General features: G+C 45.7%; 3 protein-coding genes across 3 annotated transcripts; 1 reads left to right on the top strand and 2 right to left on the bottom strand.

Annotated features, from left to right (window-relative positions):
- The first annotated feature begins 6 nt into the window (after window positions 1-6).
- Window positions 7-9651, top strand: LOC118116161. The gene is made up of 18 exons (XM_035167544.2): window positions 7-240; window positions 1399-1522; window positions 1847-1983; window positions 2070-2239; window positions 2732-2927; window positions 3198-3457; window positions 3532-3617; window positions 3705-3766; window positions 3943-4181; window positions 4880-5069; window positions 5218-5338; window positions 5650-5791; window positions 5924-6088; window positions 6502-6598; window positions 6991-7535; window positions 8020-8143; window positions 8408-8477; window positions 8762-9651. The coding sequence occupies exons 2-18, from the start codon at window positions 1399-1401 to the stop codon at window positions 9088-9090; spliced, it is 3057 nt and encodes a 1018-aa protein (XP_035023435.2). The 5' UTR covers window positions 7-240; the 3' UTR covers window positions 9091-9651.
- Window positions 9652-9759: 108 nt separating this feature from the next.
- Window positions 9760-13545, bottom strand: im:7136021. The gene is made up of 4 exons (XM_035167547.2): window positions 12640-13545; window positions 11792-11995; window positions 11369-11579; window positions 9760-11281 (listed from the first exon to the last, which is right to left on the bottom strand). Exons 1-4 carry the CDS (start codon window positions 13325-13327, stop codon window positions 11029-11031), a joined length of 1356 nt encoding a protein of 451 aa, XP_035023438.1. The 5' UTR covers window positions 13328-13545; the 3' UTR covers window positions 9760-11028.
- Window positions 13546-14608: 1063 nt separating this feature from the next.
- On the bottom strand, window positions 14609-16768 carry yipf6 (Yip1 domain family, member 6). The gene is made up of 2 exons (XM_035167549.2): window positions 16430-16768; window positions 14609-15770 (listed from the first exon to the last, which is right to left on the bottom strand). The coding sequence occupies exons 1-2, from the start codon at window positions 16766-16768 to the stop codon at window positions 15423-15425; spliced, it is 687 nt and encodes a 228-aa protein (XP_035023440.1). The 3' UTR covers window positions 14609-15422.
- Window positions 16769-16773: the final 5 nt, after the last annotated feature.

Consider the following 16773-nt stretch of genomic DNA (forward strand, 5'->3'; position numbering starts at 1 on the left):
CCTCAGTTTCCTGTCGCTAGCGTAAATCTGCGCAGCACCGCGCGTCACATTTTTCCTCAAATTCGACCCGAACTTTCCCACTTTTGTGAATTTATCGGAACTTTTGGACGAAGCGAAAAACGTGACGTTGTTTATTTGCGCATTTTTTGTGAAAATCAACGTCCGGAAACGAGCCCTTCGGCTGAAAGTTGTCGGTGGTGTAACGAGGATTTGTGTCGACCGGACACAAGATGTTCTGAGGTGGGAACGTTTCTCTTTCAGCTGCTTCACTGATACTTTTATATCATGAACATCGAGTTATGGTGTTTTTATCTTTTTATTACTGTTCGTGATTTTAAAGACCGGAGAGTTATTGTATTAAACAGTTCATTACTTAATTACTTGTTTGTAAAAGGTCAATATAACGACTTAATATCAGCCACTGATTAATAATCAATTAATCAATTAATAATGTATAGATAATCACAAAACAATTTTTTTTTTCTGAATTAAAGTGTCTAATAGTTTATAATTGTTTTTATTAACCGATTGATAATTTGTTCTTAAATAGTCAAAAATAGCGACTAAACATCAGTTAAAAGTAAAGTCTTATATTTAACTTCACCGCTGACAAAAAGCTACATGCATTCAAATTGAAATTCAGAAAATCGGCAAATATGTAATAGTTTGTCCATATCAAAAGTTTAATAAACTATTACGAATTATTTTATCATTAAAAAAAACAATACTCGATCTACAAGTTGATTGAAGGCTGCGATTAATGAGTTACATTTTTTTATGTACAAAACTTTAAAAAGAATAAAATGATTAATTTCCTCAACACTGATTGTATTTCTTTTCATGAATGTTTTTCTAACAGCCCAAAGCCAAAGATATAAAGTTGTGTTATTTTATAAAACAGGGATAAAGACAGAGAATGTTTTTTTTCATTGGTTGAAAAATTACTTTTACAATTCGTCAATCAAAGCATCTGTACTGATGTATAATAATATTATTTTGCTCAACTAATCATAGCAGCTCTGCAGTTGATGATTTGTTATATGAAACAGTTATTTAATAATAATAATCATATTTTATTATAATAGGCTGTGACTCATAATGACTCCATAAAGTGACTTATGTTATTGTTTCTTTTTAAGGCCGTAACTAATGATTATTTTCACCTAATCAGTTAATCAGCTCTTTATTTTCTTTAATTATTCAGTGAAAAATGATACAAGAGTCGGTAATAATGTATTTTGAAATTCTTGTTTTATCCAAATGCAGAATCGTACCATATTAAATGCACTTTCACAGATGACAGACAAAAACAGCAGATTATTATGTGACAGTCATGGATGGATTGCTGCAGCTCGGCCTCTGTGTGACTCTCTTTGTGTCTCACCTCTTCACTTACAGATGCCGTCTTTCGACCTGATAAATAATGTGGAGCTTTTTGTGCGGAAAGGAAAGTTTCCCGTAGACGCCTCTAAAAGTTCCAAGACTGTGATCAGAGCTGCCAGCAAACACTTCATCTACAAAGGTGCTTGAGCCTCAGAGACACACAGAGACTTCCTGTTTCTCAGAGACCAGACTCATGAACAGTTTTCATTTCTTTAACAGACACAGATGCAGTGGAAACTGTTTTGAATGTTTCAGGCTTCACAATCAAGCATTTATTCATCTGCATTACATGTGAACAGAGGCAGACGACCCTTAAAGACTGAACGGAAAACAGCAACAGATAAAAACCAAATGAGAAAATATGTTATTTGTCATTGGGTTAAAATGCCTTTTTAAATGTTTTTAAAAAACCCTGAGAGACTGGGACCGGTTTCTGACTGGAGTTCCTCCCTCTCTCCTCCAGATGGCTGCCTGTGGCGAACTTACCGAGGCCGCCTCCTCAAGGTCGTCAGGAGCGACGAGGAAGTGCGGGAGATCCTGACCCGTTATCACGATGACAACAACCACGCCGGCCGGGATCGCACAGTACGGGAGATCATGGTGGGTTCAGATCAGATCACGTGATTGACAGAAAGGTTCGTACACTGCAGCTTGTAACAGATCCTCCTCCTGTGTTTGCCGCTCAGCTGATGTATTACTGGGTCGGAGTGACGGAGGCGGTGAAGACCTGGGTCAGAGCTTGTCCTGCTTGTCAGAGCCGGAATCCCACAGAACCACCCAACCCGCCCGTCCAGTTCTGTCTGGCCTACGGCTGCGACGCCTCCAGCTACGTTGACGCTGATCTCAGCTTCTTCAGGTCAGTTACAAAGATGTGTGATGGGAGACAAACTGAGAATTCTTTGGTCTGACAGTTACTTCCTGGATCTACATGCTTTCGTTTCCTCTGGTTTGGGCGACTGTTACTCTGTCAATCAACAGAAGCTGAATAAATCCAGACTTCTACACGCTCACAGATATCAGTTCCTTCAATATTTTTTAAGATCCATGAATTATTCTCAGGGAAATCAGTGAAATTGTTTAATCTCACAATGTTTAAGAACGAAAAGTAAAAAGTTCCTCCCTGACCTGTACCACATTCTTCCACCGGGTATCATGGCAGTCCATTCCGTTGTTATTGTGTAATCATGCTTACAAACAAACAAACCCAACAAACAGACAGGGGAGGCAACACAACCTCCTTGCCGGAGGTAATAAAATGGGACCAAGGAGGGAACCCTGTGGTTCTCCGCAGGCAGATGTTCCTCTGGTTTGGCTTCATCTCCAGTTTTGTCTTCCCTCCGTCTCGCAGGTTCCCGAAGGAGGCCGAGCAGCGGCAGAGGTGGCTGATGGTGGCTCAGCGGGACGAAGGCTCACTGCGCTCAAACTCCTACCTCTGCTCCCGACACTTTGAGTCGTCCTGCTTTACGCTGAGCGCGGAGGGTCAGCTGACTCTGTCTCCTGACGCTGTACCAACCATCATCACCGTGACAGCGGAGGAAGATGAGGTGAAGCGATACAGATCACAGTTGAAATAAAACGAATCAAGTGAACATCAGCCTGCCGGTTTAAGATTTCAGCTCCAGAGAAAAATAGAAACGCGTCTTCTGGATTGTGAGAAGCTGATTCTGCTTTTTCAGTTTGATCATATTTACGTATATTTATGTGCAGAGTTAAAATGACTTTGCATCCAGAGCAGATAAGGAGGCTTTAGCTCGGCCGGAGTCGTCAGGCGTGGAGAGTTTGGGCCTGATCAGATGATCCTCCTCGTTTTTCAGGTTCCCGTCCCTTCAGATGAAGACTTCCTGTGTTCGAACTCCCTGGAAGACCTCCTCTCTTCAGCTGCTGCTGCTGCAGACACCACAGACCCGTCGGCACCAGGCTGCAATCGCTCTGTAATACCTGTGCAGCTGCAGGAACACCAGTACTGCCTCCCTGCTCCTGCTGCAGACCCCAGGGAGTTCCAGCCAGTAAGAGAGGAACAGAGGAGAAAGACCGTCCTCGAGCCGAGCTTCTCCACATACAACCAGATCGCCAGGTAGACACGAGATCCACCGATCACATCATCCACGTTCGACCCGTTACATGTTGTTACCTCAGTTGTCTCTGCAGGTATCTGAGCCACAGGGTCTTACCCATGCAAAGCAAGAAAAGCAGAGTTGCTCTGAAGAGGATGGCCAAGCGCTTTGGACTTACAGGTGAATCAACTCTCTGTGAATCAGCCTGAAGTATCTAACTGAGGTGAAATGTCCTGAGAAATAAAGTAGAAACATCTTGTGTTTCAGATGGAGTGCTGATGTTCACCCGTGTCTCTCCACCGCTCAGAGTGCCGCGCAGCAGAGAGGAGGTAATTACAAGAGACATTAACTCTGACCAACACCAAAAACTACCATTCACCTGCATCTTCAACCAAGTGAAGCTGCTCAGTTTCTGTCTGCACACTTCAGGAGAAACTATGATACAAATTGATTAAATCCAAGTTTTCTGCACTTCCGTATGTTCAAATCTGTCTTTCGATCCCAGGTAAACGCCATCCTGCAGCAGTTCCACGACAACCAGGGTCACTACGGTCAGGGAATCTGCCAGCAAGAGATCACAAAGCACTTCTACTGGAGCAGCATGACCCGAGACCTGGCCTCGTGGATCTCCAGCTGCCACACCTGCCTCAACAGAACCAAGAGGAAGTGGCTCCGCTGCAGCATCCACAGCTGCAACCACTGCTGCGGGCCGGTGGAGAGGGGCCTGGGCCTCGCCTTCCACAAGTACGAGTCCATGTCTCCTGGTTATTGTGCAGCATGAGAGAAGAACAGAGCTTGGTAGCAGCAATGAATCGGTTGAATTTCATTTGTCTAAAGTTATACATCCTTAAGATTTCTAAATCTTGCATGAGGTCGTTTTTGTGATGTGATTTTGTGTATGAGGATCAGCTTCTCTTAAAATCTCTCTGCAGCTCACACACTCAGCTCCCGTCAACAAGTGTAACGCTGCATCGACTCTGCTGCAGATACGTCAAGATACTGCAGATACATCCACACTACTCCGGAATTTTAGATCCACTTATACGGAGAAGTGTGTAAACGCTGCTGGTCCCGTTTTAGTTCGAAAACTCCGGGGGCTGCGTTTTAATCTGGACAAACAGAAACCGATGACATACCAACCTCACCACCTCTTGCTGATTGGGTCTTTTCACTCACTACCTTACTGAGTTAAAACCATTCACTGGATTTAAAGATGGACGACGTATCTCCACTTCCTCCTGGATACGAGTGCTGCCATCTTGTGCTGGTGACGTCATTCGGACTAAGTTGTCAATCAGCTTGTTTTTATATCATCAAATAACTAATTAGAACCAAACTGATCAGAAACACTTGAACAAGCATCAGTGTGAGAAGAACGACCTGAAATGACAGAAACCATCTCTGACAGTTATTTAATGTCTACTTTGATTTTTTTTTTTTAGGTTTCCTCTTCACAACCCCCCCCTGCTCGCTCAGTGGTTGAAGGCTGTCGGCCGGGCCAACTGGCACCCCCGGCTCGGCTCGTCGATTTGTTCCACCCATTTCACCGAGGACTGCTTCGACCGCACTGGAGAGAAAGTCACGCTCCGTCCAGACGCCGTTCCCACGCGGCTGGTCCACAACAGCTCGGCAGTAAGACGCAGCAGTTGGTGTTTCTGGATCTGTAGTCGGAGCACACTCTGCATTCATTAAAACAAAAGTCACCTGTGTGATCTGAAGCTTGTTTCTTCTACCGTCGAGTCTTGTATGTGCTTTTAATTCCCTCTTCGTGTGTGAACAGCCCTTATTTGCCAAGTACGATGCTGTGGAGCTCTACCTCCGTCAACGCATTTATCCTCACGGTCTGAGCTACGTAGAGAAAAACACCTTCAGGAGGTTCTGCAAGAAGTTCGTCATTAAAGGTTTGTGCCAACGAGAAATCCCTGTGCAGGTTCGAACTAGACTCACGCGTCCGTCCGCCAAGACTGAACAATCCTATCCTATGTTCGAACAATTGTCTCTAACCAACATATACAACATGTGTGTTACATGTGATGAGGTTTGCACAAAAACACAAACTCCCTCTGCTGAAAAAGACCCTGAGATGTTCAAATGTCAGAAATGTTTTATTTTCATCACAGAGACGACTCTCGTTACTGTAGAGGACAGATCCTCATCATCAAAACTCTCGACCCCATAGTCCAAACTATTGAGTTCCTCTCTGGTTTCCCAGGCGATGAGCTCCACATGGTGAAGGGGGATCGGGTGCGTTTGGTCCTGAGGAGCCGACAGCAGGTGGAAGTCGCCCTGAAGGATTATCACAACGAGCTGAACCACCTCGACACCAACAAATGTCTCCGACTGCTCAACGAGAGGTGAGAGAGGAACCTGCTGTCACGTTTGAACGAGACGTTGATCCCACAGAGACGCCGACGCACGTCACTGACGACAAACACGTATTTTGATAGATTAACTCTGGGCGTGCAAATGCTCTTCATCTCCGACAGATTCTTCTGGAAAACCATGAGGCCTGACGTGGTGCAGTGGATCAGCAGCTGCTCCGAGTGCAACCGGCAGACGAGGAAGAAGCCAGAGAACCAGGCGGCGGCGGGCGGATCAGAGTCATCGCTGCAGACGCACACATCGCCACAGATACACCGTGATGTCAGCAGGTACGTCACTGTGTCGCCCTTACTGTTAAACATGTCACAAAGTGGAGCTTCAGGTAAAAAGGCTCCACTCACACATAACTCGGGAAACTTTCACTTGTCTCATGTGCACAATACTTTACCTTTTAAAGTTACCTATTTATTTATTCTTAGTATTTATCTCTCAGTCTGTTGTATTGTGAGTCGGATACAACTTGTCTGGCCTGTAGCTTGAATGAGGATAAAAGTCTTTTAATAGTAGTAAGAGGAGCATTAGAATTATTAATATCAGCAGTGACAACAACACTAACACTTATAAATATCTCGTCGTAACAGTAGCGACAGGTGGTTTATGTATAACAGCAGCAACAGTGGTTTCAAATACGTTGTAGTAGAACTCAAGGGGTCTGATTCTCTCTGTCTCTGTGTATTGACAGTGAGACGGATGACGCAGAAGAAGAAGAAGAAGATGATGATGGTGGTGGTGGTGGGAGCGTTGGGGATGAAGAGATGCAGGAACCAGACAACAGAGAGGTTGAACTCCCAGCTTCATTCAGCAGAACAACACACAGACACCATCAACATGTGGGATGAGTTAAACAGTTTGTGAAAAGTGTTCACAGTCAAAATGTTCACTTGGACTCACTGATGATCTGATTAGATTAAAGTGGGCAAAGGTCAAAGGTCATGGTTGCTATGACATTGTGAATATATTATATCTCAGGAAGAAGAAGAAAAAGAATGACTATAAAAATATGCCGACCATTATAATGTTAATAGATAAAGTTTGATTCCATAACATTTATTACTATATTATATTTAAAAATCACTATAAATGCTTCTGCTACACCCTGAATACGCCGTCATCCCACATTCTTGTGAAATGTGGTTCATCTCTCACTTTCTGTCCCTCGTCTTCCTCATAGGATGAGCCCCCCCGGCCTGCAGCTCCCATCAACCCTCAGCGCAGAATTCCCATCATCCTCCAGCCTGGGACCAGAGTCCGGTCCGTTCAGAGAGGGAAGCGCTCGCAGGCTGACGTCCAGAAGGAGACAAACGGCGCTGACACTCACCCCGAGGGTCAAAGCGGCGTCCAGGATCATCCAGAGGAACAGATGGGACCCGGAGTCGTAGCACGAGACTCTCGGGGCAGCGCCAGAACACATCACTACGTCAGAGAGCTGCCTCCGCCTGACGTCCCCGCAAAACCCCAACTTCCACAAGCAACAACCAATGAGATTCAACCTGTAAGTCCCGACAGCCAATCACAAACAGCGACGGAAACGCAGAACGACGGCGGCGTGCAGCGCCCGCCAAAGAGGAGCAGAGACCTGGAGGCAGACTCTTCGGCTAGCAGGACGTCGAGCTGTGGCCTGGAGCCTGTGGTGGCCCCGAGCACCAAACCCTGGCCCGTCTTCACCATCGCCGGCTCTGCACCGGTTCACGCAGCCAAACCTGCTGAGGCCGACAGGTGCGACACAAACGCACACCGACCCCAAAACGCACACCGACCCCAAAACGCACACCGACCCCAAAACGCACACCGCCCAACCAATAAGGATTTATTTGAACTAATGCCGATATTAGGGAGCTAAAGATTTCTGATACAGATCTATCAGCTGATATAGAAAAATATCAATGATTTCTAAGATTATCAAACCCTTACGACAAACAAATGTACTTGAGGTTTGATATTTTACAGTTTACCCATAAACTTTATTATTAATAACGATTAAATAAATAAAAAAACAAATGCAACCAAATATATAGAGCCTGAATTTAGAAAATAAACATTTCTCTGTGAAATATCCACATAAATGCACATCTGTCCGTTTCTTCTGTAAAATGAAAGTTAGGCTCTCTTCCTTTGAAACCACGTAGTTAATCAATGTGCTCAGATAGTATTAGTAGTCGTAGTAGTTGTATCACTGCATATGTACTGACTGTGTGTGTAGGAGCAGCCCAGCTCTCTGTCGGGGACCCAGGACGCTCCAGGCCCGGACCGTCATCCAGCAGTGCAGTCGAGCGAAGGTTAAGATCAAACCTGCTCTGGACGGGGCTGAGGCTCAGTGGGCCGAGGTGGGTTCCTCTGTTCCTTTAGTTCGAAGTTCCCTCCCACGTCTCAACAAGTTGAGCAGAAATCTGTTCATTCAATTTTGCAACAAACCAACGAATAGAAAACGAAGCCTCCGCGGAGGGGATAGAAAAATACAGAAATAATAAAGACCCACAGGTTGGAAACAACAGAAGCCTCAATCGGAATAATTTGACAGATGCTATAATCATGTAAACATTGGGATATGTCAGTGGCTCCAGGTTGTGACTTCACTTCTCGGTCCTCAGATCCAGGAGGGAATGGTTGTGTACGTCTGCTTCTCCCGTGGAGCCACTGAAAACGTCACGTATGAAATAGGTAAGATGTTGTCTCATGTTTATGTCAGATACAGTTTGCAGGCGAGCAAACAATCTTTTAAATGTAGGATGATTAATATAAGTAAAGCCAGAGATTCATTTAGCTACTTTCATTGTTCAAGCTGCACTTGATAAAAACATTTCCTCATTTTTATTCTTTATAGGTTAATTGATTGTTAATCTGAATTTCTGTCTCAGCAGGAAAATGTCTCAATCATATAAAAATGAGTTATTTCATTAAAAATCTCAGTGGATTCAGTTTCGTTTGTGTTTTCCTCTCAACAGCCAACACTCTGATGACCACCAAACTTTTCCGAAAGGACACCCGGCACTGGGTGTCTGTTGTCGACCTTCCCGGGAGCGTTTTGTTTATCCCCCAGGACTCCCTGCTTGGCGAGCCCGTGCCCAAGAGGAAGATGCAGTTTAAGGGCGGGTGCGAGCCGTGGTGGGGCGCCCAGCTCTTCTCAAACCTGGTGTTCACCTGCAGGGAGCTCGTGCAGCGCTCCGTGAAGTGCACGAAGGCGGGCGTGAAGGTGGAGCAGGGAGTCTACGGCCAGAAACAAGAGATGGTGCTGAACTGTGCGGAGCCGCTGACGGTCCTGCTGGAGTTCTGAGGTACAGACGGACATGAGGACGTCCACTGATCTGAGTCTGAAGGTGCTGAGTCCAGGTCCAAGTCTCTCACCTGTTCTCACCACAGATCATTTTTCAGATCATCAGTTCCATATATATAAATATAGCGTAGACAGATCTACACGTCAGTTAAATAACAGGAGACTTTTTGTGCTTTTCTGTTTGAGTTCTGCTTCTGAAGAACAATTACGATGATTAAAAAGAGACTGAGACGTTTGAGATGTTCACACGTGAGAAAACAACGAAAAGACGTTTGTATTTACTGATTTGGATTCGTCCACATTAATACGGTTTTCACACACGTCACCTTTGCTACGTTTACATCTTCTGTCCCTTAAAGACTTTACTTTCCTCTGCTGGTGATTATCTGCTTCCTGTTTACACCACATGACCAGTACGTGAATCATCATCATGACATTTCAGCTTAACATCATGACTGTGTTTTTGAATCCGTTAAATGGACTTCATATATTTTTGTTAATGATTATACTGTATAGTTGAGAAAGTCTAAATCTTGATATTAAATAATTATTTTTTGTAAAATAAAATGTGTATTTGGTTTTATTCACAGTAATTAATAACCAAGATCAAACACCATAATTCCTTCATGATCTGAGTCACTTTTATAAACAAACATTTCTCTGATCATATGGATTTTATCATCATCTCTTATTAGCACAGATGTTCGGTTTAACATCAAACTGACAAAGTTAAAACAGAAATAAAGAGTCCTTTCCTTGGGCTAAATAAATAACAGAATTTAAGAATAACTGCACATGTAAATGATACACATTATATATTTTATTTTCAGCATACACAGTTCTACTCAATGTTGTGACCTGATAAACTTGAAAAACAGAACAATGAAATTATACACAGGTTTTTTTATTTTAAAAAGTCTTCCTGCTGCAGGATTCAGTCTCCTGTCGCTGCACAGAAACAAATAAATATTCATTCTTTCTGTAAATTGTGATGAAATAAGATAAAAAAAACTAAATACATAGAAATTAAAAGCTCACACAACCCAAACATGATGCTTCTGAAAACAACATCATATGACATGGTAGAATAAAATGACTCATTTGAATTAAATTAAATTAATAAATGAGTAATTTAATTTAAACTTTAGACGGTGTGTTTCTGTGTTTCTGTGTTTGTGTGTTTGTGCTCAGCTTCTTATCTGGGCTTTACTTTTCCCTTTTATTTGAACAATTTGAGAAACAACATGATAAACTATGATCGTGCATTCATTCACCAAAAGGAAAGAAATAATTAGTTCTTACAGTTGTGACAAATACTGATGAAGCTGCATCTACACATTCTATTTATGACGCATCAGTGGATAGTTGTAAGAAACTAAGGCTGTGATCCGCTGAAACGATGATTATTGATCAGACTGAAATAACAGCTGACTCTACCACCTGTTTATTCTCACGTTACTTGATGATGAAGTGATGGAGCTTCATGAATGTTGGTTAGTTTGCAAACAACTGGATCTGTTGTGGAACCAGTTACAAAACCCAGCCCCAGCTCCCGGCCTCGTTTGGTTCCTGCTGGTCAACTGATATTTGATTATTTTATTTCAGTCAGAGCTGAGTCGTCCGTCCGTTCTCTGGATCTCCTCCTCGATCAAACTTCACTTTGCTGGTTTGCTCAGAGCTCATAAATCCCAGAGTCGCCAGGGCTTCATTTTCATGTTTTAAGGCCCAAGTTTGCTCTAATCTTCAGTTCCATTGATTATCACAAGATTCTAACATCTGACGACTTTCATTACGTCTCATTAGTCTTCAAACCTTTTCCTTCAAAAGAAAACAGGCACCATCTGTCGCCGTCGACAGACGTACTCCTTTGTCCCCGACTCCGTCCTCTTCTCGCTTCAGGAGAATAAAAACTGATTTCCCAGTTTTCACTCCCGCTCTTCAGTCCCCCTCCCACACACAGTCACACTCTCGCAGAGGGTTTCTCTGGCGCATCGTGGTGATCACGGTGATCCGGTTCTCCGACAGCTCGCGGAGCTGGTCGATCAGCTCCTGCACGCAGGGGCTGGGCCAGGGGTGACCGTTCAGGTAATCTCTGAGGATGTAGGAGCGCTCCACCAGCAGCTCCAGCTGCACCAGGTGTCGCAGCCGGTGGAGGCTCAGCAGGTCTTTCTCTGGTTCTCGGCGGAAAAACCTGACAACACAAGAAGGAAGGATACATGATCAAACAACTGTATCTGTCCTCTGACCCCTCGGCTCGCCGCTTTGCTGTGAAACGCACCGTATCCTGAGCGTCCGGAGCTGAGGGAACAACATGGGGATCCGTCTGCAGAGGCTGCCGCTGGAGCGGTTCTGCTCGATGTCCAGGTGCTCGAGCGCCGGCACCTTAGGAGCGATGGAGTCCATGTCTTTCAGAGTTATGGCCACACGCAGCATCAGTCTGGTCACGCTGGACGGGATGGTGGTCGTATATGTGGCGAGAGAATTACCACCTGAGACGACAACAAATAAAACTGTCAAATAAAAGTTCTGCAGAACAAACACAGAGATAAAAATCATGTTTTTGGTTCCTGCACCACAGAATAACAAAATAATGGAAATTGACAAACAGAAAAATCCCAAATTTGTTGGTAGAAGAATGATCACAGCCGTCAATCAGACGCTTTCACACCGACCATGTTTGGTTCAGACTCAACAAACCCACCGATGATCTTGAGAGTTTCCAGCTGCTGCAGAGGACTGAGCCAGGACGTCAGGCGACACTGGATCCCCTCTCTGATGTACCTGTAGCGAACAGTCAGCGACCTGAGCGAGGTCAGGCTCCTCAGGGCGTTCTCCGGCAGGAGGGTTTCTGGGTAATCCACCAGCTCCAGATTGGTGAGCGCCGGGCCGCCATACCGGCTCGATCCTGTCGGACCCAAGAGGAAGAAGAGGACGCAGAGGTTTGTTTAAAAACTGTTTGTTGAGTTTTTTTATTGCTTTAATTAAAACAGTGGGGATGTGAACTTTGCAACGGCCATTTTGAAAGGTTCTATAATTGCTTTGTTTGTTGGCGGATCGTGGATCAAGATGGTGGATCCTGATCGAGGACTATGATCACACCAACACTGCTTGATACGCAAGATGTCTCCTCACATCTTCTACCATCACTGACACTAACTCCTAACCCTTTAAACACGATGTTACAAACTGGTTCTTCTCACGTAGTGAATCCTGTTGTTGTGTTCAGTTCCATCAGCATCTACTTGTGTCCTGGGAGAGGATCCTCACATGTGGTAATAAGGGTAGAATGTGTAGTTTCACTCTCAGAGACAAGCTGTGATTTGTGAATATGGGCTGTACTTATTTAATTGGATTGATTGACACGGGTCTTTGGCTGGACTTGAACCAGACCTGCTAAACTCGGAAATAAAAGGTGGATTGATAATGAAGAGTTTTTAGCTGTAGGTCTCCAAGAAATAAATGAAGTAAGTAATCGATTAATTGTTTGATTGCAAAGTGAACCAATCAATCAGCCAGGTAAGGGGCGGGGCCGACAGGTGTCAGCTGTACCTGGCTCAAGGGGACTCAGGTAATCGTCGGGCAGCGGCTCCGGAGGTTCCCCCCTCATCCCCCACGACAGGTGCCGGAGCTTGCTGAGGTCCCGCAGCAGCCGGTGGAAAACCCCGCAGGGCACCGGCCTCACCGTGTCCAGCCCGTAGCCCTCCCCCTGCTGGTGGAAGAGCAGGTACCGCAGGTTGACCAGGTGACACACGGTGCTGATGAACTGCTCCGTGCACGGCAGCCGCACGTTGCACACGCTCAGGTGCGTGAGTCGCTCCCGCAGGTGCTCGCTCACGCTCCGGCCGAGCATCGCTTCGTCCCAGGCGGCGTTCCGCACCCCGAGGTCCCTCAGCTCCGGGAACCGGGCCAGGTGATCCAGGTACCGCTCCCTGTACAACCGGCCCCCGTCCACGAACACGATGGCGGTGAGCGACGGGAGGAACCGGACGAGCCGCCGCCACTCTTTGCGCCGCAGGTGTCGCACCGACACCCGGGTGAGCTTGCGGTGGCGCAGCGTGTCCCAGAAGCCGTAGGTGTAGCGGCGCAGGTCGGACAGAACCACCGTGTGGTCCCGCCACAGGGAGCCGTGGTCGATGAGCCTCCGGAGGCAGCGGCAGCAGCGGCGGACCGTGTGCTTCTCCTCCGGGCTCAGGAAGCTGAACACGTGCACCCACACTTCAGGAGGCAGCTGCTCCATCTGTGACCGAGCTGAGGGCACCGCGGGCCGGGGAGCAGCGGGAGGTGCCACCGCCTCAGGGGGGGGGGGGGATGCAGCGGGAGGTCCCACTGTGCTGAAAGACAGTTTCAACCCCAACGTGTCGATCAGCTGTTCACTCTGTCCCGATGTTTACATGCACGAGCCGACTTGGAAGGAGCTGTCGCGCCGTGATGACGTCAAATGTTGTTGTTGTCGTTTTATATATATAAAAAGAAATCTCTTACATAATGTTCACTTTTTAAAAAATTCAAGAAACTACACAACATATATCCAACCAACTTATAATAAACAACATTCATATTCTAATAACATATAAAGAAAAAAACATTTTATCATTGCACATATTTAAACAAATTTTGTCCCATTAAAATATATATTTATACTTGGAAGAATGTTATTACACAATTTAATTTAACTTGTTGATCTTATATAAATATAACTACATGTAGGATTCAACCAAGGAGAGAGATTCTAATGTTTGATTTGTTTTCCAACGTGAATCACTTTCTAAAACTTTTATTTTGTTAGCAGTCGTTATTTTATGGTCTTTGTAAATTCAGTGATATGATTCTATTTAATGTTAAACCAAACCAGCCAGTGCACAACAGTGAATCTGTAAATGATGTATGCCCCATTCTAAATGAATATGATTTAATTTCAGAGGATAAAGTTTGTAGTAGCATGAAATTATACAGATACAAATTCATCTCTACAAAAGTTGGTCTGCATTTACGTCACCAAGGAGCTCAGAGTCTATATGTATCCGTATGAATTCATTATCCTCTGAAGTTAAGTAGTAAATGATGGTTAAGTTAATCCCACTTCCCCCGTGCACTGGACATGAGGCTGAAAGTCGACCTCGTGTTGTCAGTAAAGAACAGATTTGTATCTCGTTCCCACAACTTAATATTAACTTGTGTGTGTGTGTGTTTTATTATTTAACGATCATTTGCAAAAGAGATGACAACTACACAAATACTATTTATCCACCTGCACAGAACAATATCCTGAATGTTCCCCCTGGATTTTGTTGGTATTTACATTTTTCAAGTTAAAAGGGTAAATAATAAGAATGTTGCAGCTGGATTTAAAGTGTTGCTGCCGACAGAATGATTGACGCACTCTGAATGATTTATTCATTCTGTTAAATCAGTGTTTTTTTATTTAAACGAGTTGGATTTGTAAGTTAATTCATACAGAAAGTAAAATGTCTGATTTAGTCTGAGAGCCGAGCCTGAAAAATACAAAACATTCAATCACTGCAGATCAAATATATTTTAATCTTTTTTCTTTGATGTAAATTAATACCCATAAATTAAAAGACATGACCAGACAGTGTTAGTGATTTAAGAAGAGAAATGACAGGTTCTCTGAAACAGAGCAGGGGTCAAAGGTTAATGGTCGACGGGCAGGTTAGTCGACTAATCGCAGCCAGAGGTTCCCTCAGGACGCCTTTGAAAACCAGCGAGGGAGGATGACGTGTACGTGTGAACGCATCAGCTCACCGACAGTCTGCAAGTGGACGTAAAGACAGATCGTGAAGATCAAGACATTTGAGACGTCATCTGTCGTCTCACGAAAAGAAAAAAATCAACCCCTCAGAAAAAACTTCAACAAAAATGCAAAAAGAGCGAAATGAGATGACAGACGACCGTTTGGTTTCTTGGTCGAGCTGCGTAAAAGTGTCAGAACCCCAGAGTGACCGAGAGGAAGAGACAAATGAAGGTAGCCCTGGAATTCTAACATTCATAAAGCATTTCTATATACAAGCTTATATGGACCTTCTTTTTTTATTTTACACAGCTTTAGGAGACAAACTGGAAGAATCGGAACATTTTCATCAGCTTTTTCAAACCCCGTCTGCAGCGCGGCGTCGACTCAGCATAAACCCCCTGCTGCTCCCTAAGGAATTATTATAATGTCCCATGAGTCAAGAAGCTGAAGCTCAGGAACACGTCAGTCACGTCAGTAGTCGTTCAAAGGCAGATCCTAGTGTTCGTCTGAGTCCTTCCACGAAATCAACCTCCCTCGTCTTTGCCGACTCAAATCCAGTCCTGCTGCTCCTCCTCCTCCTCTACTGCGAGGGCGAGAACGTCAGGATCATCCACCCGATCACGAAGTAGAAGAGGAACACCGGGTACACCACCAGCGCCTTGCGGTTGGCCGGCTGGCTGTCGGCGAGGAAGGCCGTGGATGCGAAGGTGGACCAGCCGAAGGACGCCGTCACCACCACCAGGCGCACGGCGAAGCTGACCGTCCCCGAGCCGCCGATCAGCACGATGCGGCACACGGCCATGGCCACGGTCAGAGGCATGATGCAGTAACCCAGCACGCACAGGCTCTGGAAGAAGGAGATGGTGCCGCCCAGCAGCTTGGAGTTCAGGGTGATGATGATGGAGCCGAACCAGATGATGACGAAGACCTGGACACGGGAAGACATCACAACATGTGAACATGGAGTCAGCTGAAGTACGCAAGTTATTCCTAGCCCTGATATTTAACGGAATTATATGTTTATGCTGCTGCTGAGTCGGGTCGAAGGAGCAGTGACGTCAAAACCGTCAGTCCTTCACCCGGAGTTCAGCTCCGTCTTCAGACCTGAACCTGGGCTTCAGGGGGTCTGGACTCTGAGGGTCTGGACTCTGAGGGTCTGTGGCCCCAGGACGACTTCACTTTGTGATCACGTGTATTTTGGGGTTGTACGTAACATTCTTGTGAACATATCTAAATAACGCCTGGTGGGAATCTCTCTAGATTTAGTACAAATGCTCATTTGGACTCAAAGGTGAACTGATTAGACTCCGGAGGTCAAAGGTCACAGTGACCTCGTGAATCTGGAAAACACAAATCCAGATTGAAACTGCACTGGTCTGCAGAGGCTCACAACCACAGTGGTTTAATGGTGTGAAGGAAAATGAAGTTGAGAACCACTTGTAGAGCCAATGTTCGTGCATCCTTGATTTTTGACATTTCCCTCTATCAATTTCTCTACCTGTCTCTACCTGTCTCTCTCCCCTCCCTCCCTCCCCCACACAGAAACCTAAACCCAGAAGCATGTGGACAATGAGACTGGTGCCGGACCTCAGCGAACTGGGGCCCCCCCTGGTCGTCGGAGTCGGCCGCTCCGCCCTGCAGCAGCAGCGCCAGGGTGACGCAGAGCAGCAGCGGGCCCCACAGGTCCCAGTCCCGCAGCAGGGCCGAGCTCCGCTTCGGGTACAGGACGTGGATGAACTTGTTGCCCACCGCCCGCAGGTCCCGCAGGACGGTCTCCTTCACCGGCTCGTCCAGCGTCGAGTACTCGTCGTCTCTCCTGGAGGAGCCGACGGGGACGGAGATGTCCCCCTCCACCGGGATGTCCTCCGAGATGGACACGTCTGACAGTCCGGCGAACGGCCGGCTGGCGTCGTCCGCCGCCGCCATCTTAA

The sequence above is a fragment of the Hippoglossus stenolepis genome, chromosome 10 (genome assembly GCF_022539355.2).
Source record: "Hippoglossus stenolepis isolate QCI-W04-F060 chromosome 10, HSTE1.2, whole genome shotgun sequence".
NCBI lineage: Eukaryota > Metazoa > Chordata > Actinopteri > Pleuronectiformes > Pleuronectidae > Hippoglossus > Hippoglossus stenolepis.